The sequence below is a fragment of the Carcharodon carcharias genome, chromosome 3, assembly GCF_017639515.1.
Source record: "Carcharodon carcharias isolate sCarCar2 chromosome 3, sCarCar2.pri, whole genome shotgun sequence".
NCBI classification, from domain to species: domain Eukaryota; kingdom Metazoa; phylum Chordata; class Chondrichthyes; order Lamniformes; family Lamnidae; genus Carcharodon; species Carcharodon carcharias.
Window position 1 is genome coordinate 197,303,570 of NC_054469.1, and position 25,614 is coordinate 197,329,183.

At 43.3% G+C, this 25,614-nt stretch overlaps 1 protein-coding gene across 5 annotated transcripts in view; it reads right to left on the reverse strand.

Annotated features, from left to right (window-relative positions):
* The window catches only part of elmo1 (engulfment and cell motility 1 (ced-12 homolog, C. elegans)), a 277,120-nt gene that overhangs the window by 167,240 nt on the left and 84,266 nt on the right, over positions 1-25,614 (reverse strand). For all 5 annotated transcript variants that reach the window (XM_041184319.1, XM_041184321.1, XM_041184320.1 and 2 more), the window contains exons 8-10: positions 12,616-12,715; positions 7,680-7,831; positions 1,610-1,688 (exon numbers count right to left, since the gene is read on the reverse strand). In XM_041184319.1, the coding sequence (XP_041040253.1) occupies positions 1,610-1,688; positions 7,680-7,831; positions 12,616-12,715 (331 nt within the window). The remainder of the gene's footprint in view (positions 1-1,609; positions 1,689-7,679; positions 7,832-12,615; positions 12,716-25,614) is intronic.

Below are 25,614 nucleotides of genomic sequence, written 5' to 3' on the forward strand. Positions count from 1 at the left end.
GGAGGCTGTTGTTTCAGTTACTAAAAGCATGGAAATTCTCACCAGCCTCAGCATTCCTCAGTTCTTGCAAAGCAAGGTTAAAAAGCTTGTTTCTCCAAACTTTAAACAGGTCAATGAACAAAACATTCCCAAGAAGTGACTGGAAGGAACACAAATTTGTGGGCAGTGATGAAAAAATATAAACTGTGCTTCCGAAGCTGCCTACAAAAAGCCAATGAGCCCAGCTGTGCAGCATGGAATGTAAGTGAAAAATAGCCCGACAGCAGCAGCTTAGAGCCAGTTTCAGTCGGGAAGCTTGGCAAGTTTTGATGAAAATATTCATAGATAGGTACGAGCATGATTGCTCGTCAGCCGCAGACCCCTGATTTTTTATTTAGATTCATTCTTGGGGTGTGGGCATCAATGGGAAGGCCAGCATTTCTTGCCCACCAGTTACCCTGAGAAAAGTGGTGGTGGGCCTTCCTCTTGTGCCATTAGAAACAGTTGGATACAACTGAGTGGCGGGTAAGTCAGCCATACTGGCTTGGGTCTGGAGTCACATAGAGGCCAGATCAGGTAATGATAGCAGGTTTCCATCCCAAAAGGTCATTAGTGAACCTTTTTAAAAATGGCAATGTGACAGCTTTTATGGTCACTCTTACTCATAACCAGCTTTTAATTTCCAGGTTTTTAAATTGAATTCAGATTCTGAAACTGCTTTGAAGAATCCGAATTTGAGTTCTCTGGATTATTAGTCCAGGCCTGTGGATTAGTAGCCTAATAACAATAAGAGGAACAGAAATAACCATGGATTCGATGGCTGATTCATCACTGCAATCTTTTGCCATTATTTACACATACTTATTTATTGTAGAGTTTCAAAAACAGTGAAACACTGAGCCCTCAATGAGGTGTTCCATCAGCAGTATAAAGAAGTCAAATGCATCCCTTCATAGCCCCCTGCTTTAGTGGGGCAGACACTATGAAACTGAACCAGATGGTACCAATAGTGCCTTTGTCATCAAACATCCGTTAAGATCAAGTGGGATACAGGTGAATAGGAACAGTAGGCCATTCAGCCCCTCAAAGCTATTCCACCAATCACTGGAACATGGCTGATCTGTATCTTAAGTCCCGCCTTGGTTCCATAATCCTTAATGCTTTTGCCTGACAAAAATCAATCAATGTCAGTCCCTAACGTTTACCACCAATCAAATCCAGGTATCAAGTAAAATGGCCACACAAGATTTTACAACAATTTTAGCAGTTGCAAAAAAAAAGGATGAGACAAAGATAGAAGGGAGATCAAACAACTGGAAATCCTCTGGTAAATACCAACAAGATATGTATACTGTGACCTCACTTTCAAAACATAAAGCAGATGATTAAAGTAGTGCGTGCCATACATTTTAAGCAGAATTAAAAGTTGATAATGAAAGGATCTTGACCAGTTTTGAGGTGGGGAAACACAGACACACAAACATGCACACACACACACACACACAAACACAGAGATACACTCACAAACACACACTCACAAACTGAGACACAGACCTCTGTTTGACATAGATCATAAGTGCACTAAGCTTGGCAACTGACAAATTGGTGGATATCAGATCAATATAAATACCTGTCTCTTGTCGTCAGGGGCTTTAAGGAAGAGTGCATTTATCACAGCAATCGTGTAAGTCTGAATGTCAGAATCTGACCTTTTGTGAACAAAATAACACCAAAAACTTTAACGTGGAAACACACTGTTTCTTTTGTACATTTTAAACAAGACCTTAAACAAGATCAATTCTGCCGACAAAATTAAATTTTAATGATCAGATTTACATCCATTCACTTGTAATAAAAAGCAAATTGCTGGCTATGAGACAATTGTAAGTAATACACCAGGCTTGCTTCTTCTACATAAATCAGTGCTACCCCACACAACCATCTCACCACTTGTGTCATATTATTTCTAACAGCACTTCATTGTGGTCATAGTAAACACACAATTTATTTGATCTGTAAGTGGGGAGTGCTTCTTTAAGGAACATTTAATGTTCTCAAGCATCTAAGTTTCCCTTATAAGTTCTTTTATCTCCTTAAAGTAGGAGTCTCAATGCAATAGCCAATAAATTGAAGGTGAAAGAACAATACAGCAGTACTAAGTAATATATGTGCACACATTATTGTAAACGTATGTGAAAATATATATATAACACACAAAAAATATAAAGCTTGAAATTTTAAATTTGACACACTATAATTTAGTTCTGCCTGAATATGATAACTCAGCCATCTCTCATTATGATTTTAAGAAGGGAAGTATACTATGAAGCACTTGATATGAATTGCTTCCTTATTTATGTACAGGTAATTTTGGAGAACAATTATGAAATATCCTATCTGGTTAGAAGATCACAAAGCATAGAGCACATTTGGCCCATTATGCTTGTGCCAGCTCTTTCACAAAGCTATCCAATCAGTCGCACTCCCCTGTCCATTTCCCACAGCCCTGCATTTTTTCCCTTCAATATGTTTCCTATTCCCTTTTGTAAATCATATCCTATCTGCTTCCACCATCCTTTCAGGCAGTACATTCCCAAAAACAACTCACTGTGTAAAACAAATTTTCAACTTCACTCTAGTGCTTTAGCCAATACCTTAAATTTATGTCATTTGGTTATCGACTCTGCTGCCACTGGAAATAGTGTCTCCTCGCATACTGTATCAAAATGTTTCAAGAGATTTGAATCTCTATTAAATCTTTTTTTATTCTAAGGAGAACTGTCGCAGCTTCTCTAGTCTCTCCACTCAACTAAAGTCCCTGATTTGTGGTGCCATTGTAATAAATTTCTACTGGGGAAAAAGCAGGGGAGTAGGATTAGGTGAGTAGCTCTGCCAGGGAGCTGGCATTGATATGACAGGCCAATGACCTCCTCTGGTGTTGTAACCAATGATTCTATGAAATCTCCTCTTCTTCCTCGCTAAGGCCTTGACATCCTCATTGAAATATAATATTCAACATTGGACACAGAACTCCAGCTGAAGCCTAACCAGTGATTTATAAAGGTTCAATGGAACTTACTTGTCATTGTACCCTGTGCCTCTATTTATAAAGCAAAGGATACCATGTGCTTCTTGTTTTAAAACTTTGCACCTTCAAAAGCTTATGTATTTACACTCCCAGATCTCTCTGTTCTTGCACCCCTTAAAATTGTGCAGTTTAGTCTATAGTGCACTTCTCCTCATTCTTCCTTCCAAAATACATCACTTCACACATCTCTGCATTAAAGTTCATCTGCCTACGTTTGCCCAGTTCACCAGTGTATGTCCTCCTGAAGCTTGTTACTATCCTCTTCATTGTTTACTACAATTCCAAATGTTGTGTCATCTGCAAACTTTGAAACTCTGCCCTGTATACCCAAGTCCAGTCTGAAAAATATTCATCACTAAATCCTTGCTTTCTGTCTCTTGCAGCCTCTGTCTCTTTAATTTCATGAGCTTCAATTTTGCTAGCAAGTCCACCATGTGATCCTTTATCAAATGGCTTTTAAAAGTCCATATACACAACATCCATTCCATTACCCTTATTAGTCCACTGCATTACTTCATCAAAAAGCTCAAGTTAATCAAACACGATTTGCCTTTAACAAATCCATGTTGGCTTCCATTCATTAATCCATATTTTCAGAGTCATAGAGTCATAGTTATACAGCACAGAAATTGGCCTTTCAGCCCATCGTGTCCATGCCAGCCATCAAGCACCTATTTATTCTAATCCCATTTTCCAGCACTTGGCCTGTAGCCCTGTATGCTATGGTGTTTCAAGTGCTCATTTTCCCAGTGCTAATTCATTTTGTACCAAATTAACATCTCTAAAAAATATCCTGACCACCAACATTAGGCTGGCAGGTCAGAGCTGCCCTCTCTCCATTTTTTGAAATCTGTTATCAACCCTCCTGCCTTGGAAACAATTTCACCCTATGTAATCTATCAAAAGCCATCAGGATTTTGAACCTCTATTATATCTTCCTTTCACATTCTCTATTCTAATGCTTGAAACCCACCCAACCTCTGGCACCACTCTCATATCCAAAGAAGACTGAAAGTAAATGGGCAGTTGTTCCATTATTTCCATACTTAGTTCCCTCAGCAACCAAGGATGAAGCCCATCCAGACAGGGTGGGTTTTTAATTTGTAATATCTCCTGGCTCTTTTGTGTCTCAACACTCAAACAGGAAGCTTCTCATCTGGCATCAGCTGTGGGACCTTTAGTGAACAGCTCTATTTTAAATAATACCGATAACCATAATGTTTTGCTCTGGATACAGACGAGGAATATTAGTTTCTTGCACAGAAATACGGAGAAGTAGATTTTTAGCCATAGTTCCCCATGTTTCCAATTTCACTCATCCCACTTTCTACAGGGAGGGAATAACCAGAGGAGAATCACAGATCTTCAACCAGGAAATGTAACTTAGAAATAAGGAATCATATTTTCAACAAATGCTATACCATAAACCCGTACTAATAATGCCTTTCATCCCAGGTTTCCATCAATTTCTACACCTTGTTCTTTTGAAGAGATTTTTAAAATTTCATATTCCAGCTGGCCTAGCCAGCAATGCCCACATCCCATGAACGAATAAAAAAACAGGCCCCGTCAGAGCTAAAACACCTCACTGAGGAGGCCAGCTGTAAAAAGGCCAGCAGCTTTCCATGGGGAACAAATGATTTATTGGATGAAGAGTTAAATATGTACCTCTTGTAAGCTGCATGTTGGTTGCACTGATATAAGGCTTGGGAGCAGTCCGATCATTCACCCTGCCAACCACAACTGGTGCATGAATCATAGAACTTAGAAGGAGGCCAATTCAACATGCCCGTGCCAACTCTGAAAGCATAACCATTTTGTCCTGTTCCTCTGCTCTTTCCACATAACCCTGCACATTTCCCTTTTACAAGTATAAATCCAAGTTTAACCACCTTTTCAGGCAAGGCCTGAATCATAATAATGTAGTCTTTGTTTTTTTTTACCAATTATCTTAAATTGAAGTCCTCTGGGCATCAACCTTCCTGCCAGTGGAAATAATTCTCTCTATCTAGTCTTTCAAAAGCCATCAGAATTTTGAACCTCTACTAAATCCCCTTATAAACTTCACCATTCTAACTCATTCATTAAATGAAAACTGCTCAGTTTTAACACAAAGAGCATGGGACATAATTGGCCTGCCCACATAAAATGGGACTTGGGAGCTGGAGTAGGCCATTCAGCCCTTCAAGTCTTCTCCACCATTCAATAAGATCATGGCTGATCTAATTGTGGTCTCAACTCCACTTTGCCGTCTGCTCCCATAACCCTGGACTCCCTTATCTATCAAAACTCTGTCTAATTCTGCCTTGAATAAATTCAATGACCTAGCCTCCACTACTTTCCGGGGAAGTGAATTCCACTACTAACAGATAAAAACAAAAAACTGCGGATGCTGGAAATCCAAAACAAAAACAGAATTACCTGGAAAAACTGATACCTTACGTCACATCAACAATTTCCAGTTCCCTGGCCCCAACCGCTTCCTCTTCACCATGGACGTCCAATCCCTCTACACCTCCATCCCCCACCAGGATGGTCTGAGGGCCCTTAGCTTCTTCCTCGAACAGAGGCCAGAACAATCCCCATCCACCACTACTCTCCTCCATCTGGCTGAACTTGTTCTCACACTGAACAATTTCTCCTTCAACTCCTCTCACTTCCTCCAAATAAAAGGTGTGGCTATGGGCCCCAGCTATGCCTGTCTCTTCATGGGGTATGTGGAACATTCCTTGTTCCAGTCCTACACTGGCTCTCTTCCACAACTCTTTCTCCGGTACATCGATGCTGCTTCATGCTCTCGTCGGGACTTGGAAAAATTTATTAATTTTGCTTCCAATCTCCACCCCTCCATCATTTTCATTTGGTCCATCTCTGACACTTCCCTTCCCTTCCTTGTCCTCTCTGTCTCAATCTCTGGTGATAGACTGTTCACCAATATCCATTACAAGCCTACCGACTCCCACAGCTACCTCGACTACAGCTCCTCACACCCCGCTTCCTGTAAGGACTCCATCCCATTCTCTCAGTTCCTTCGCCTCCGTTGCATCTGTTCTGATGATGCTACCTTCAAAAACAGTTCCTCTGACATGTCCTCCTTCTTCCTTAACCAAGGTTTTCCACCCACGGTCGTTGACAGGGCCCTCAACCGTGTCCGGCCCATCTCCCGCGCATCCGCCCTCATGCCTTCTCCTCCCTCCCAGAAACATGATAGGGTCCCCCTTGTCCTCACTTATCACCCCACCAGCCTCCAAATTCAAAGGATCATCCTCCGCCATTTCTGCCAACTCCACCATGATGTCACCACCAAACACATCTTCCCTTCACCCCCCCGGCAGCATTCCGTAGGGATTGTTCCCTCCGGGACACCCTGGTCCACTCCTCCATCACCCCCTACTCCTCAACCCCCACCTATGGCACCTCCCCATGCCCACGCAAAAGATGCAACACCTGCCCCTTCACTTCCTCTCTCCTCACCATCCAAGGGCCCAAACAATCCTTTCAAGTGAGGCAGCATTTCACTTGCATTTCCCCCAACTTAGTCTACTGCATTCATTGCTCCCAATGTGGTCTCCTCTACATTGGAGAGACAAAACGTAAACTGGGCGACCGCTTTGCAGAACTCCTTCGGTCTGTCCGCAAGAATGACCCAAACCTCCCTGTCTCTTGCCCACATGTCTGTCCTTGGCTTGCTGCATTGTTCCAGTGAAGCCCAACTGGAGGAACAGCACCTCATCTTCCGACTAGGCACCTTACAGCTTTCCGGACTGAATATTGAATTCAACAACTTTAGATCTTGAACTCCCTCCTCCATCCCCACCCCCTTTCTGTTTCTTTCCCCTTCCTTTTGTTTTTTCCAATAATTTATGTAGATTTTTCTTTTTCCACCCATTTCCATTATTTTTAAATGTTTTATGCCCTGCTAGCCTTTCCACCCCACCCCCACTAGAGCTGTACCTTGAGTGCCCTACCATCCATTCTTAATTAGCACATTTGTTTAGATAATATCACTACCTTCAACACCTCTGTGTTCTTTTGTCTGTGACATCTTTTGATTCTCTGCTCCTATCACTGCTTGCTTGTCCCTACAACCCCCCCACCACTTCTTCACCACACCCCCCCCACACACACACCTTAAACCAGCTTATATTTCACCCCTTTCCTAAGATTCACTCAGTTCTGTTGAAGGGTCATGAGGACTCAAAACGTCAACTCTTTTCTTCTCCGCCGATGCTGCCAGACCTGCTGAGTTTTTCCAGGTAATTCTGTTTTTGTTTCACATATTAACGATCATTTGAGAGAAAATATTTTTCCTCATCTCCGTATTAAATGGTAGACCTCTTCTTTTTAAATTGTGTCCCCTGGTTCTAGTCTTCCCCACAAGAGGAAACATCCTCCCAGTATATACTATATCAAAACTCCTCAGGGTCTTATATGTTTCTATGAAGCCTAGCATCTTCAGCTTCCCTGATAGTTATGATCCCTCAGTTCTGGTTTCATTTTGTGAATCATCTAGTGCCTCTAAATTCCTTTTTATAATGCTTACTCAAGGCACATCATACTAATCTGACTCAACATCTTATTTGTCTCCAGGTAAAGAATTTTGAGAACTTACCCTTGTAGATGTGGCATTAGTTGGCCAATAGTAATCTCTTGTGCCACCTTCTGGTAGAGATCATAGCTGTTCAACACCATAGACTCCAAGATTGCGAGCGACCTTTGCAACACAGACACATCCGTAGCAGATTTGTTCACATAGCTCGCTATCTGAAAAATACATAAAATAAACAGTAAGTTTTAAATTCTATCCAAAAAATTTCTGCAAAAGTATCACTTCCCACACTTGGATACAACTTTACACCCTTCCCAGAATTGCTACTTCTAAACCTACACCTTTTGTGAAGCTGGTAACATCTGAACCACTATATGCAGACGCTGTGCCAATCAATTCTCTTTGTTGGGGGTGTCAGGGGGGAAGTTGGGGGGGAGGGTGGGTCGGTGGTTAGTTAGTTCACGAGGCAGTTAATCTTAGACTCTGTCAGACTCACTGTGATATCGGTGAGTTTTTACAGATTTTTTTTTAAATTGTCCATCAAGGTAACTCAGCAAGCAGTATTTTAAACTCTGAAGGTAATGAAAAAAGTTTAATACTATTTTCTTTAGTACACGCTGCGCTACAGACTACAACACAGAACAAGATAAAAGTGTTCAACTGCTTATTTACCCTGCTCATTTTTTTCCCTTCATTTTATTTATTGCAAGTTTTTCTTTGACGGGAGGTGGTGAAAGGGGAGAACAGAATATTAGTTGTTAATAATAGGCATCATTAAAAAAAATATATAAGGAAATGCAACTTGTGAAGCGTAACATGTTGTATGATGTGTGAAGCACCGATGTATGCAGCCATTGCATCATTGGTTACCAATTTCTACCAGACTGCTACTAGGTTTCAAAATGCTTCCTAGGAACATTACATAAAAGAGCAGGGGTAGCCCATTAGGCACTTAGAGCCTGCTTCACCATTCAATAAGACCTCAGTTGATTTTCTATCGCAGCTCCACTTTGCCACACTACCTCCACATCAATTAATTCCTTTAGTATCCAAAAATCTAAATCGATCTCTGTCTCTAAATTAGGTGTTAGCTGTGGCTTAGTGAGCACCACTGCTACTTCTGAGTCACAAGGTTCCGGTTTTAAATCCCACTCCAGGACTTGAGCATAAAAATCAAGGCTGACAATCTGTTGCAGTACTAAGGGAGTGCAGTACTGTTGGAGGTGCTATCTTTCAAATGAAACATTAATCTGCTATCTCAGGTGGATGTAAAAGATCCCATGGCACTATTTCAAAGTTATCCCTGGTGTCCTAGCTGGTAGTTATCCCTCAATCAACATCTCAAAAACAGTTTATCTGGATATTATCGCATAGCTAATTGTGGCAACTTACTGTGCGCAAATTGTTACATTAAGACAGACTAGCATTTATGTAGGCTTTTCATGACCAAGGCAATTTACAACCGGTGAAATAATTTTGAAGTATATTCACTGTTATAATGTAGAAAAAAGTGACATTTATGCCACACAAGTGGTGGGCAAAGACCATCTCCAATAAGAGAAAATCTAACTATCTCCCCTGACATTACAATCATTGAATCCCCCAACATCAACATGCTGGGGGTGCCGTTTTCCAGAAAATGAACTGGATCAGCCATATAAATACAAGAGCAGATCAGAGGCTGGGAAATCCACAGCGAGTAACTCACCTTCTCACTCCCACAAGCCTGTTCACCATCTACAAGGCTCAAGCCAGGAGCACGATGGAATACTCTCCACTTGCCTGGATGAGTACAGCTCCTACAGCACTCAAGAAGCTTGACACCATCCAGGACAAGCAGCCCATTTGATTGGCACCCCATCCATCACCTTCAACATTCACTCCCTCCACCACTGACGCATTAGTGGCAGCAGTGTGGATCATCTACAAAATGCACTGCTGCAACTCACCAAGGCTTCTTCGACAGCACCTTCCAAACCCGTGACCTCTACAACCTAGGAAGACAAGGACAACATATGCATAGGAACAGCAGTAACTGCAAGTTCCCCTCAAGTCACACACCTTCCTGACTTGGAACAACATTGCTGTTCATTCACTTGCTGGGTCAAAATCCTGGAACATCCTCCCTAAGAGCACTGTGGGTCTATTTACGCCACATGTACTACAGTGGTTCAAGACAACAGCTCACACCACCTTCTCAAGGGCAATTAGTTATGGGCAATAAATGCTGGCTTTATCCCATGAAAGGATAAGAAAAGTCTTTCCTTTGTTTTAAATATAGTCAACAATTGAACACCCACAGTTCTCTGGGGTAGAAAATTCCAAAGATTTACAACACTGAATGAAGAAATGTTTCCTCATCTCAGCCTTATGCAGAGACTGCAAGCCCTAGTGCTAGATTCCCCAGGCAGGTGAAACATACTCCCTGCATCTACCCTATCAAACTATTTAAGAATTTCAATGTTCCAATGAGATCACCTCTCATTTGTCTGAACTCTGGAGAATATACACTTAGCCTATTCCTCATAGGCCAATCCCCTCACTCTGAGAATCAGTCTAGAGAACCTTTATTACTTTCCCTCTAAGGCAAGTATTCATTTTCTTGGGTAAGGAGACCAAAACTGTTCACAGTACTGCACAGCTTTATATAATTGCAGTAAGACTTTTTTATTCTTATATTCCAATCCCTTTCTAATTATGGCTATCATACCATTTGCTTTCCTAATCACTTGCTGTACGTTTATGTTGACTTTCTGCAACTTGTGTACTGAACACCAAGGTCTCTCTGAATGCCAACGTTTTTCAGTCTCTCAGCATTTAAAAATATTCTAGCTATTTTTCCTACCAAAGTGGATAAGATCACATTTCCTCACATTAAATTCAATCTGCCATGTTCTTTCCAACTCAATTAATCTATTTATATCCCTTTGAGGCCTCTTTGTGACCTTTTCACAGCTTACTTTCCCACCTAACTTTGTATTATCAACGAACTTGGATGAGGGGACCAATTGTAAAGCATCTAAGTCAATGATATAGGTTGTAAATAGTTCAGGCCCAAGCAGTAACCCTGGTTAAACCACTAATTAAAAGCTGCCACCCAATAATGGCCTGTTTATTTTATTCTGTTTTCTGACCATTAATCAATTCCAAATCCATGCCAACATATTACCCCAATTCCATGAGCCCTAATTTTGAGTACCAACTTCCTAGGTGGCACCTTATTTAATTTTTTTGAAAAGCCAAATATGCTACTACATCCCTTATCTATCCTGCTAATTACAATCCCAAAAAACTAATAGATTTACTAAACACTATTTCCCTTTCATAAATCCAACTGAATCTATCCAATCATATTATGATTTAAATGGCCTTTTACCACATCCCTAATAATGCATTATAGGGGTTCAACCAGAGCTTTATATAACTGTAACATAAATCCCACCCCATTGTCTTTTATCACAGGGACTGAAATACAATGTTCCATTCCCCTTTTTAATTCATTTATACCTGTTCACTAGATTTAGTGATTTAGGTAGGTCTTAAAATTGCTACCATTTCATCCATACCATCAGTTATGCCTCACCTTTATGAGGAGATATCCTAAAAGGCTAATTCTGAGATTCCAGTGGACAACGACACTCAGGGGGAACACGGATTAGAGGCTGGGCTACAACAGAGCAACACCAATTTTCCCTTCCACCACTCACAACTCATGCCCCCCCAGCCACACTCTGAGCATAACTCTCCACTGAGGATTGTGGAATTATCCCTTAAAATTCTTGCCAAAATAGAAAATAGCTAGCTACAAACATACAACAGCATTTTAGTTTTGAAATTCTGTTAAGGTTCATAAATCATTTTTGCCTTTTCAACTCACCGATGCTGGTCAAATGATTATGTGATAACTCAACTGCAGCTATTATTCCAATTACTAAGGTTTTTTAAATGTAGCCACTCATCAGAGAGTTATGAATTTTGGTTATTTAGGCTTTCACAGAGCAGAGAGCAGAAGTGTTACTTCACCAGGGAAGGCAATACAATGAACTGTTTTCAATTGCAAGGATTGCTGTTAAACAAAATTGGAAGCCAACTTACACACAATGTTCTGGTTCCTCAAACAGCATTGTGACAATAACCAGATTACATTGTTTTTTTGTGATGTTGGTTGATGTAAATGTTGGCCAGGAAACTGGGGAGAGTTCCCCTGCTTTTCTTCTTCACAGTGCCATGGGATCTCTAATGTTGACCGAAGGGAACAGACTTAGTATCCGAAAGTCAACCAAAATTATGCACTCAAGTTTCTGGAGTGGAACTTGAGCCCACAATCTTTTACTCAGAGCAAGAGTCTGAGGGAATCCAAACTCAGTATAAATGCGAGGGATTTAGAGCAGTGGGAGCCATGACAAGTAGAAGTACTTCAGCTGGAAGAGGTTCTGCAGAATGCTCCACTGTCTTTCAAAGGAGGTATTAAATTGAGGCCTTATCTACTTTCTCAGTTAGACATAAAAGGTCCCAAGGCACTGTTTCGCCAAAGAGCAGGGGAATCTCTAGCCAATATTTATCCCTCAACTGAAAGATTATTTGACCATTATCTGTTTGTGGGACACTAAAGTGCATAAATCTGTGCTGTTACCCTTCCATGACCAATATACCCTCCTGGAACTGAATGAGTACTTTAAATAGGGTCTAACCAGGGCTATATATATTTGTAACAACCTCCACCCTTTTGTAGTCCAGGCATCTTGACATAAAGCCACCAGTCCATTAGCCCTTCATTTTTGGACCTGTTCACTAACTTTTAGCGATTTTATAGAATCAAAGCAGATGGATGGAGTTAAGGCACAGATCAACCATGATCTAACTGAATGGCAGAACAGGTTCGAGGGGCTGAATGACCTACTCTTGTTCCTTTGTTTCCCATACAAGAGGTGCATTGTCTTACCAAACCTCCCCTTCCCTCCATCACTCCACTCTCACTTCATACCAGCCATCTCAGTACCTTTTTGATGAAAGCCACAGAGAACGTATCCCAGGAGACAATCCCATGGTCCATGAGCTCAACGAATGCAGTCAAGGTGAATGACAACATGTCCCCAAAGCTGAAAGGATAAATGACGCACAAGTCAGTTCTAACTATCTGAACTTAGGCAATATGAGAATTTTCATTGACGCTGGTTTTGCACAGCAAGAAACTAGGAGAGGGTATGAAACAGAAGAAAGCCCTACTGGTACCGTAACATGCCGTATAGGGTACCATAGTTGTCAGAAAGCATGAAGAGCAGAAGGGTAGCTGCAAAAAAAGTGAACTAATTAAATTATGCCAAAAACTCCATAAACAGCAGCGCCATAATCTGAAAGGAAGAAGTATTAGTAGAAATAGTGCAGTGCAGCCAAGGGACCATCATGCAATTCCCATGCACTGGATTTCAGAGCTCCCAGATTAGATAACTAACCACCTTCATCCACATACACAGCTTTATTGTCAGCAGGCATGATAACAATCAGGAATTACAGCTCGGTCACATAATCACTCATTTCTTTATTAGTAGGCTGTTAGGGTAGTGATAGTAGATTTAAAAATAATTAACAGGCTCACGCAACAGAAGTTGCTTTCTGAGTCACAAAGCGTGCCTTCAGGAGTTTGATACACAATTCTGAGCACCAGGCTCGCTCTGCCTCCAATTCTGTAATGAATTCCACATTATCCTTCTGTTTCACATATAGCTTCTACACATAGTTGTGAGAGTGCAGACTATCCTGTATCACCCTAAATTCACTTGGATGTCGTTAACACAGATTCTACACTCAAAATGGACTAAAGGAGTCATGGTCCCTTGGCTGCACTGCACTGATGCTTTTGATCCTTTCCTTCTGGCAAAGACAGTCAGCACCCAATGTTGGAAGATGCAGGTGAACAATGTAATAACTAAACCAAAAAATTCTTAGCCCCTCTTCGAGCAAAGAAGGTTAAGGAGAGATTTAGAAGAGGCGTTCAAAATACAGAGGGGTTTTGATAGGGCAGATAAGGAGAAACTGCTTCTGCTGGCAGAATGGTCAGTAACCAGGGGACACTGATAATTAGCAAAAGAACTACAGAAAAGATGAAGAGGAATCATTTTCTGCTGTGAGTTGTAATGATCTAGAAAGCACTGCCTGAAAGGATGGCAGAAGCAGATTCAATAGTAAATTTTAAAAGGCCACTAGATGTATACTCAAAAAGGAATCATTTTCAGGGCAATGGGGAAAGGGCAGTGGCGTGAAATTAATTGGGTAGCTCTTTCAAAGAGCCAGCACAGCAATGCTGGGAAAAATGGCCTCCTTTTGTACTTTGTAATTCTATTCCAGCAATAATGGTCACGGACCTGATACTCAGTTGGTTGGTAGTCTAAAAGTTACCCAAAGTGGCACTATTAACCTAAAAGAAAGCAGCAATTCTGTATCTAATTGAGAGGCACTATTTTAAGGTGAGTGCAAAAACAACTTCATACACATGACAGCAGAGCAGTCAGACTTCCAGTCATATTAGAAAAGGGCTCAGGGAGTTTTGACAACCTGCACATGGTCTCCATGTATGTGCTAATTCATCAACAACTGCTACCTAATATCATCAAGAAGCTGACTGAATGCCTGAATGTGGCCCCCCAGTCTGAAAAGCATCAAATTTGTCAGCCAAAGGTTCCTTTCAGGACCAACCGACCAAGATAATTGGTCCAGCACTCCACATTTATCAACTCAACATCGAAAGTCTATCTAGAGAAAGTGTGAGATCTTGTCATGGGAATTTAGAACACAAACGATTGATGCTCTTGCTTTTTGAAGTAACTTCCTGAACCCAACCCAAACCAAATGCAGATTCATGGATTCCACATGACAATGTGCCAATATCACACAAATTATGGTATGGTCACATACATCCGGGCCAATCCAGTTATGAAAGCTGCGAAAACCTACCAGCAGACAGCTCACAATTTTTCATTACAATCAGAGTGAACAAGCCGAACGTTGTGAATGCTTACAAGCCGCCAGAAACATGGCCAACCATAGGCCGACCAAACGTCAATCACCCAATGATCTACATTGGTGAGTTCAACATGTGGAGCTTCCAAAAAGTAGCCCAGCCAATGAACACCTTGAATACTGAGCACTGCCCCTGATATCCAGCTCTTCTACAATGTCAAATAACTAGGCATCTTTTTATCTGCCCGGAAGGAATGCTCACTGGATCTCCGTTACATGACTGGTAATAGCAAAGGGACTGCTCCTGGAAGATGGTTAAGAACTTTCCCCAGTCACAGTGCCAACCCATACCTTATACATGTAGGCATCAAGGCAACGACAATCACCTCAGTCCCAAAACTCAAGCCGATTTCCATAAGTTAGCTTTCATAAGTACGCTGGCAACAGCAGTTCTACCTTACCACCATCTCTCTCAACTCCTTCACAGTTGCTACATTATCAGATTGCTTATTCAACACCCAGTACTAGATCAGCAAAGGTTTCCTCCAAAAATACATTGGGAAGACTGAGGCCATTGTTTTTGGTCCCCACTCCAAACCCTGTTCCCTGGCTATTGTCTCCATTCCTCTCCTTGGCAACAGTCTGAGATTAAACCAATCTGATCGTGACCTTGGTGTCAAATCTGACCCCGAGGTGAGCTTCCAACCCATATTTGCGCCATCACTAAGACTACCTATTTCCACCTCTGTAACACCATCTGACTTTGCCCATCTCATTTCATCCACTGCTGAAAACTTCATTCGTGCCGATGTTAGCTCTAGACTCGACTATCCCAATGCACTCTTGGCTAGCCTCCCACATTATATTCTTCGGAAACTTGAGGTCATCCATAACTCTGTTGCCCATGTCTTAATTCACCCGAGTCCCCTTCTCCTATCAACCCTGTGCTCACTGACCTCTCTAATTCTGGTCTCCTGAGTTTCACCAATTTTAATCGCTCCACCATTGGTGGCTGTGCCTTCAGTTGCTTAGGCTTTAGGGTCTGAAATTTCATCCCTAAACCTCTCCACCTCTCTACCACACTTTTGTCCTTTAAGACACGCCTTAAATCCTACCTCTTTCACCAAGCTTTTAGTCGTCAGAGCTAATGTCTCCCTATGTGACTCGGTGTAATATTTTGTTTATAATGCTCCTGTGAAGTACCTTGGGACCTTACAAGCACTATATAAATATGCTGTTGTTATTGTTGTTGCAAGGCTTCATATCGACCTTACAAGCACTGTCACGAACACAATCTAGAGAATATCACAGGTCTGTATTACTGAAGATCATTTTGCTCAACTGCTCTAAATGACAGTGGCCAGAAGCATCCTGCATCACTACAGGAAAGATAAAGTGTTATGCCGGTCCCAGGAGAGTGAGAAAAGAGTTTGATGTCACTCAAGGCCCAGATACAGCTACAGCACTCATGGATTCTCTAGTTGAAGGCAGATAACCGGGATGGCAAGAAACCACTGTAAACCTGGATTTCTCATGCTCCACCAGGATATTCTGCAACTTGCGTCACTGACTTGATACCATCATAATGCCCTTTCAGGAGCTGGCAAATGTCATAGCAGATGCCAGTGCAGCCTGCCTCTTAATGCAACGACTACCTCTGAAAACAAATGCAGAGGAATAAGCTGCTTAAACTCTCTCTGCACTCAGAACCTTTCAAAGAGATGGGTGCATTGCCAGCAGTCACCAAATTTAGGAAGGCCACCAGTTTCAATGTCACCAACCCCGAGCTCCTCAACAATCAGGACCCAAATTGAGGCATGTGTCTTGTCAGACTCTCCACCAATATCTTTGACAAAGATAATTGCAGAAATCTGGCACCATTAAGAAGTTGTTGCAATCCTAAAGCCAGGAAAACTAGCATAAAATCCTAAATGCTACAGTCCCATCACTCTTCAGCTTACAGTGTATAAGCAGGTCAAATATTCATCTTCAACTGGATAGAAAACAGTTTCAGAAGCCATCCTCCCAAGTAGGTGGGCTTCAGAGGAAGAAGAACCTGTTCCGACCAGGTCCTTGCACTCACTACCAATATTGAGGCAGGGCTCCAGAAACAGCTGAGCACTGTAGCTGCTTCATAGGTTTGTCATCAACATGTAACAAATGCCTGGCATGAAGGCCTGCTGCTCAAGCTTAAAATGATCTATCAATGTCACAAAACTCTCAGGGCTTATCAACGCGCCGGCGAGCAACCTTTAAGTTCTGCATCTATCTTTGTCATTAGGCCAGCTGAACCCAATGTTCAGCAATTGCCAGCCAAAGAGGTCAGTGCTCACCTAGGTTCAAACCTACACAGTGGATATACCAAAATCCAGATATTCATCTATGCCAATGACATCACACTAATAATACAAACATCAATGCCAACAACAGGAAGCAAGCAGGGCACTCATTTCCAGACCCAGGAGAGCGAGAGAACAGAAAGAGTTTGATGTCAGTCAAGGCCCAGATACAGCTACAGCACTCATGGATTCTCTAGATGAAGGCAGATTACCGCGGTGGCAAGAAACCACTGTAAACCTGGATTTCTCATGCTCCACCAGGAAATTCTGCAACTTGTGTCATTGACTTGATACCATCATACTGCCCTTTCAGGAGCTGGCAAATGTCATTGCAGATGCCAGTGCAGCCTGCCTCTTAATGCAACGACTACCTCTGAAAACAAATGCAGAGGAATAATCCATCCCAAGTGAGATAAGAAAACTGTGCCGCCTTTTCAACTTAAGAGCGCAGTGCTGGGAAAGAGCTCAATGCTTCCTTCTGTGGAAGGTGGCTTATCCATAACACCAACGCAAAATATCTGCATCTCACCTTGGACAGAGCTCCCACCGATTGGTCTCATCTCATCAACACTGGCCAAAAAAATAAAAGCCAGGGTAATCCTGGTCCCAAAACTCACTGGAGCATCATAAGGGAATCATAGCAGAACAATTCACACCAGAACAGTGACCTCAGCCTATTCTACTGCAGAATACTGCTCTGAATGTGTGGTGGCTGCAGTACCAGCTGAAGATCACAGACATGCAGGCAGACACCAAGAGGACAGTAACAGGGATTATAAGACCACTCTAACCAAGCAGCTCCCAGTACTGTCCCACAATGTCCCGCCAGTCATTTACCATGAAGCCATCACACTCCATGAGATGGAAAAATCTTTAGCCAGGAGTTCCGGGTGGATGTTCTGAATCAGCCTCCTCCTGAGGCTTCCTGCATTACAGGTGCCAGTCTTCAGCCAATTCAATTCATTTCACATGCTAAATGGGATAGATTTCAAACAGATCTAGCAACTCAAGGCTGGGCATCCATGAGGCACTGTGGGCCATCAGCAGCAGCAGAATTGTACTCGAACACAATCTGTAACCTCATGGCCTGGCATATCCACCACGCTACCACTACCATCAAGCCAGGGGATCGATCCTGGTTCAATGAAGAGTGCAGGAGGGCATGCCAGGAGCAGCACCAGGCATACCTAAAAATGAGGGGTCAACCTGGTGAAGCTATAACATAGGACTACTTGCATGCCAAATGGCATAAGCAGCAAGTGATAGACAGAGCTAAGCGATCCCACAACCAACGGATCAGGTCTAAGCTCTGCAGTCTTGCCACATCCATTCATGAATGGTGGGAGTGGACAATTAAACAACACACTGGAGGAGGCAGCTCCACAAATATCCCCATCCACAATGATGGAGGAGCCCAGCACAGCAGTGCAAAAGATAAGGCTGAAGCAATCGCAACAATCTTCAGCTAGAAGTGCCAAGTGGATGATCCATCTCGGCCTCCTCCGGAGGTTCCCAACATCACAAATGCCAGTCTTCAGCCAATTCAATTAATTCCACGTGATATCAAGAAACGGCTGTAGGCACTGGGTACTGCAAAGGCTATGGGCCCTGACAATATTCCAGCAAAAGTGCTGAAGGATTGTGCTCCAGAACTTGCCTTGCACTAGCCAAGCAGTTCCAGTACAGCTACAACACTGGGATCTACCCAGCTATGTGGAAAACTGCCCAGGTATGTCCTGTACACAAAAAGCAGGACAAATCCAACCCGGCCAATTACCTACCCATCAGTCTACTCTCGATCATCAGTAAAGTAATGGAAGGGGCCATCAACAGTGCTATCAAGCGGCACTTGCTTAGTAATAACTTGCTCACTGATGCCCAGTTTGGGTTCTGCCAAGGCCACTCAGCTCCTGACCTCATTACAGCCTTGGTTCAAACATGGACAAAAGAGCTGAACTCCAGAGGTGAGGTGAGAGTGACTGCCCTCAACATCATGGCAGCATTTGACTGGGTGTGGCATCAAGGAGTCCTAGCAAAACTGGAGTCAATGGGAATCAGGGGGAAAACTATCCACTGGTTGGAGTCATACCTAGTAGAAATAAGATGGCTGTGGTTGTCGGAGGTCAGTCAACTCAGCTCCAGGACATCACGGTAGGAGTTCCATAGGATAGTGTCCTAGGCCCAAGCATTCTCATCTGCTTCATCAATGATCTTCCTTCTATCATAAGGTCAGAAGTGGGGATGTTCGCTGATGATTGCACAATGTTCAACACCTTTCGTGGCTCCTCAGATAATGAAGCAGTCCATGTCCAAATACAGCAAGACCTGGACATCATCCAGGTTTGAACAGACAAGCGGCAAGTAACATTCACGCCAGACAAGTCTCCAGCAAGAGAGAATCCTACCATTGCCTCTTGATGTTCAATGTCATTATCGTCACTGAATCCCCCACTATCAACATCCTGGGAGTTAGCATTGAACAGAAACTGAACTGGACTAGCCATATAAATACTGTGGCTACAAGAGCAGGTCAGGGGCTGGGAATCATGCGTCAAGTAACTCACCTCCTGACTCCCCAAAGCCTGTCCACCATCTACAAGGCACAAGTCAGGAGTGTGATAGATTACGTCCCACTTGCCTGGATGAGTGCAGCTCCCACAACACTGAAGAAGCTGGACACCGTCCAGGACAAAACAGTGCGCTTGATTGGCACCACATCCACAAAAATTCACTACCTCCACCACCGACACACAGTAGCAGCAGTTTGTACCATCTACAAGATGTACTGCAGGAATTCGCCAAGGCTCCTTAGGCAGTGCCTTCCAAACCCACAGCCAGTACTATCTAGAAGGACAAAGGTAGCAGATAGATGGGAACACCACCACCTGGAAGTTCCCCTCCAAGTCACTCACCATCCTGACTTGGAAATATATCGCCGTTCCTTTACTGCTGTTGGGTCAAAATCCTGGAACTCCCTTCCTGACAGCACTGTGGGTTTACCTACACCACATGGACTGCAGAGGTTTAAGAAGGCAGCTCACCACTGCCTCCTCAAGGGTAACTAGGGATGGGCAATAAATGCTGGCCCAGCCAGCAAAGCCCACATTCTGTGAATAAATAAAAAAAATTAAAAATCAAAAAACGTCTTAAAGTACTGGATAACTTGCAAAGGCCTGGGTCCTGATAACATTCCGGCAATAATATTGAAGGCTTCTTCTCCGAAACTAGCCATACCCTTGGCCAAGCTGTTCCAAGTATAACTACTTTGGCATCTATCCAACAAATGGAAATTTGCCCAGGTATGTCCTGACCACAAAACACAAATCCAACCCAACCAGTTCCCACTCCATCAGCCTACTCTTGAGCAAGAGCAAAGTGATGGAAGTGATTGTTGAGACTGGTATCAAGCGGTACTTGCTTAGCAATGACCTACTCACTGACACTCCGTTTGGGTTCCGCCAGGGCTACTCAGCTCCTGACCTCATTACAACCTTGGTCCAAACATGGGCAAAAGAGTCGAAATCAAGAGGCAAGATGAGAGTGACTGCCCTTGACCAAGGCAGTATTTGATCCAGTGTGGCATCAAGGAGCCCTAGCAAAACTAAAGGTAATTGTAATCAGGAGGAAAACTCTCTAGTGGTTGGAGTCTTTCCTAGCACAAAGGAAGTTGGTTGTGGTTGTTGGAGGTCAATCATCTCAGTCCCAGAACATCACTGCAAGAGTTCCTCAGGGTAGTATTGTAGGCCTGGACTGGATTGATAAGTGGCAACTAACAGTCACGCCACTCAAATGCCAGACAAGGGCCATTTCCAACAAGAGAGAATCTAACCATTTCCCCTTCACAATCAATGGTATTACCATCGTTGAATCCCCCTCTATCTTCATCCTGGGGTTTACCACTGACCAGAAACTGCACAGGACCAGCCATATAATAACTGTGGCTACAACTGTAGGTCAGAGGCTGGGAATTCTGTGATGAGTAACTCACCTCCTTATTCCCCAAAGCCTGTCCACTATCAACAAGGTACAAATCAGGAGTGTGATGGAATATTTTCCACTTGCCTGGATGAGTGCAGCTCCAACAACACTCAAAAAGTTCAACGCCATCCAGGACAAAACAGCCCGCTTGACTGATACCCCATCACCACCTTAAATACTCACACCTTTCACCACCAATGCACAGTGGCAGCAATGTGTTCCATCTACAGGATGCACTACAGCAACTCACCAAGGCTCCTTTGACAGCACCGTCCAAACTCGTGACCTCTACCACCTCAAATTACAAAGGCAGCAGATGCATGGGAATACCCATCATTTGTAAGTTCCCTTTCAAGCCACATGCCACCCTGGTTTGGAACTATATCGCCATTCCTTCACTGTTGTTGAATCAAAATCTTGGAACTCCCTTCCTAACAGCACTATGAGTGTACCTACATCCCATGAACGAATAACTAAAAAGCCACAAGCAACAATGATCTTCCCATTCATAAAGATTTCAAAAATCCACCAGGAAAGCACTTAAAATCACACCAGCAATTCTGGAAAACAGCAGCTAATACTTATGCAACTGGTATCAACCAACTACTTGGGTGGACAGTACCACATGCAGCATAAAAAACCAACACCTCATCACTGACACAACAAGCAGAGGTCCCTGCCTGCACTTCTATCTTGGGCAGTGGACAATGCTCAGCCATATCAGCAAAGTGCATGGCCAATACAGTCACCTGGTCCATGAGTGGGTGATGAGGGATGACCCAAAGTGGAATTGTGGCCATGAATCCCATATCATGGAACAAGTCGCATCAACCTGACCACTAAGATCTGTTGCAGGAGGCACCACATTTCTCCACTCAGCATCTCAGGAGGCCATTGAATCGTTAGCCAAATTAGACATCCCGCAAACACAGGATCAGTGCTGAGGTCTCAGATATTTAATACCTATTTTTGGATGAAGAAACAGAGTAACATATCTAAGTTTGTTGACAATACAAAACTAGGTGGGAATGTAAGCTGTGAGGAAGACATAAAGTGACTGCAAAGAGATATGGGTAAATTAAGTGAATGGGCAAACAAGGTGGCAAATGGAGTATAATGTGGGGAAGTGGGAGGTTACTCACTTTGGTAGCAAAAACAGAAAAGCAGAATTGTTTTTTAAAAAACGTGTGAAATTTCTAAATATTGATGTTGAGAGAGACTTGGGCGTACTCATACAACAAACACAGAAAGCTGGCATACAGGTATAGCAAGCAATTAGGAAAGCAAATGGAATGTGCTTATAAGAAAGTCTTGTTACAATTGTACGAAGATTTGGTGAGACAGCACTTGGTATACTGTGTGCATATTTAAGGAAGAATATATTTGCATTGGAGGTCGTGCTGCAAAGGTTCACTAGACTGGTCCCTGGGATGAGGGGCTCAGTAAATTGGGTCTATATTCTCGAGAGTTTAGAAGAATGAGACGTTGGAACATATAAGAATCTAAAGGGGCTTTGCCGGGTAGACACCGAGAAGTTGTTTCCCCTGCCTGGGGAATTCATAACATGTGGGCAGTTTCAGGCTAAGGGGGTTGATCATTTAGGACTGAGATAAGGAGAAATCTTTCACTCAGAGTTGTGATTCTTTGGAATTGTCTACCCCAGAGGATTGCAGTTGCTTCATCATTGAGCATATTTCAGGCTGACTTTGACTATTTTTTGGTTTCTCAGGGAATCAAAGGATATGGGGAACGGACAGGAAAATGGAGTTGAAGCAGCTCAGTCATGACTGAATTGAATGACGGAGGAGCCTTCAGGATGCATATGGTCTACTCCTGCTTCTATTTCTTATGTTCTTAAAGGACACTAGTGAACCGGATAGGTTTTTACGATCTGTATGTGGAATAGGTGAAAAGGCCATTGCATAGATGCTATAAGATGGGAAGGTTCAGAACTCTCAGCATTCTGAAAGTTTACTGCTTTTCCAGTCAAAATGTACCATTATGTTTAGCAACAATGTGGCCTTGCTGCAAAAATGACTGCAGTGTATTTTTATGAAATAGTTTGCTATTTAGTGATTCCCAAATTCCACATGGCCTTTATTCCAAAGGTTCTTTTAGGCTTTCCCATCATCACAAAAGCCAATCTACAATTCTTTTTTAATTCACCCCATGTGATATCAAGAAAAAGGTTGGGCATCCTGGATACTGCAGAGGTCATGGGCCCCAGCAACATTGGGCCTGTGGTCTGAAAACTGGTGCTCCAGAACTAGTCATGCCTCTAGCCAAGCTATTCTGGTACAGCTGTAACACTGGCATCCGCCCAACAAAATGGAAAATTACCCCAAGTATATTCTGTCTGCTAACACACTCCATCAACTTATTCTCAATCAGGAGCACAATGATGGAAGCTGTTACTGACAATGCTATCAAGCAGAATATGTTCAATAATAACATGCTTACTGTTGTTCATTTTGGATTCCTCCAGACCTCCTTACAGCCTTGGTCCAAATATAGGCAAAAGAGATGAATTCTCGAGGTGAGGCGAGAGCGACAGCCCTGAACATCAAGACAGCATTTGACCGAATGTGGCATCAAGAACTCCTAAAGATTGACATTAGTGGGAATCAGGGGGTCACTCTCCACTGGCTGGAGTCCTACAAAGGAAGATGGGTGAACACAGGAACGTTGTTGCACATGTTCCTCAGGGCATTGTCCTAGGCCCAACCATCCTCAGCTGCTTCATCAATGACCTTTCCTCCATCCTAAGGTCAGAACTGGGGAAGTTTGCTGATGACTGCAGAGTCAGTACCAATTGCAACTCCCGAGGTAATGACACAGTCCATTCTCGCAAGCCCTGCTTGGGTGATAAGTGGCACATAACATTTGTGCCACACAAGTGCCAGGAAAGAACTGCCACAAATAAGAGAGTCTAACCACCTCCTGTGACAGTGGCATTACCATTGTCAAATGGTGCAAATAAGCAATGACCATCTCCGACAAGAGAGAATCTAATCATCGCCCCTTGACAGTCAATGGCATTACCATCACTGGATCTCCCACTATCAACATCCTGGGGGTTACCATTGACCAGAAAGTGAACTGGACTAGCCATATAAATACTGAGGTTACAAGAGCAGGTCAGAGGCTAGGAATCGTGCAATGAATAACTCACCAAATGACTCCCCAAAACCTGTCTACCATCTACAAGGCACAAGTCAGGAGTGTGATGGAATACTCCCCACTTGCCTGGATGAGTGCAGCTCCCACAACACAAGAAGCTTGACACTGTCCAGGACAAAGCAGTTCACTTGATTGGCACCACATCCACAAACATTCACTCCCTCAACCAGTAGCAGCAGTGTGTACCATCTACAAGATGCACTGCAGGAATTCACCAAGCCTGCTTAGACAGCACCTTCCGAACCCATGGGCAATACCATCTAGAAGGACAAGGGCAGCAGACACATGGGAACACCATCACCTGGAAGTTCCCCTTCATGTCACTCACCATCCTGACTTGGAAAAATATTGCTGTTCCTTCCCCATTACTGGGTCAAAATCCTGGAACTCTCTTTCTAACAGCACTGTGGGTGTACCTACACCACATGGACTGCAGCGGTTCAAGAAAGCAGCTCACCACCACATTCTCAAGAGGCCTTCTCAACTAGGGATTGGCAATGAAGGCTGGCCCAGCCAGCGAAGCTCACATCCAGTGAATGAATATGAAAAAAACATTGCACCCCGCCCCCCCACCATCAGCATCCTAAGGTCAACGTTGACCAGACACTCTAACTTGACCAGCCACACCAATACTGTGGCTCCAAGAATAGGAGAGAGGTTGGGTCATCTGCAGCAAGTGAGTCACCTCCTGGCTCCCCAAAGTCTGTCCACCATCTGCAAGGCACAAGTCAGGAGTGTAATTTTTGTTATTCTTTCACAGGGTATGGGCATTGCTGGCTAGGCTAGTAGCCCGTCCTTAATTGCCCTTGAGAAGGTGGTGGTGAGCTGCTTTCTTGAACCGCTGCAGTTCACATGCTGTGGATATACCTACAGTGCTGTTAGGAAGAGAGTTATGGGATTTTGACCCAGCGACAGTGAAAGGACAATGATATAGTTCTAAGTCAGGAAGGTACGGCTTGGAGGGGAACTTGCAGGTGGTGTTCCCATGCATCTGCTGCCTTTAGCTGTTGGGGTGGTAGAAGTCAGGGGTTTGGAAGGTGCTGTCAAAGGAGCCTTGGTGAGTTGCTGCAGTGCATCTTATAGTTGTTATACGCTGCTGCCACTGTGCGTCAGTGGAGGAGGGACTGAATGTTTACGTTGGTGGCTGGAGTGCCAATCAAGTGAACTGCTTTGTCCTGGATGGTGTCAAACTTCTTGGGTGTTATTGGAGCTGCATTCATCCAGGCAAGTGAAGAGAATTCCATCACACTCCTGACTTGAGTCAAGAGGTGAGCTACTCAGTGCAGGATTCCCAGCCTCTGACCTGCTCTTGCAGCCACAGTATTTATATGGCTGGTCCAAATCAGTTTCTGGTCAGGGTGTTGATAGAGGGGGAATCTGCGATGGAATTGCCATTGAATGTCAAGGGAAGGTGCTTTGATTATCTTTTGTTGGAGATGGTCATTACCTGGTATTTGTGCAGCACAAATGTTACTTGCCACTTGTCAGCCAAAGGTTGAATGTTGTCCAAGTCTTGCTACATATGGACTGCTTCAGTATCTGAG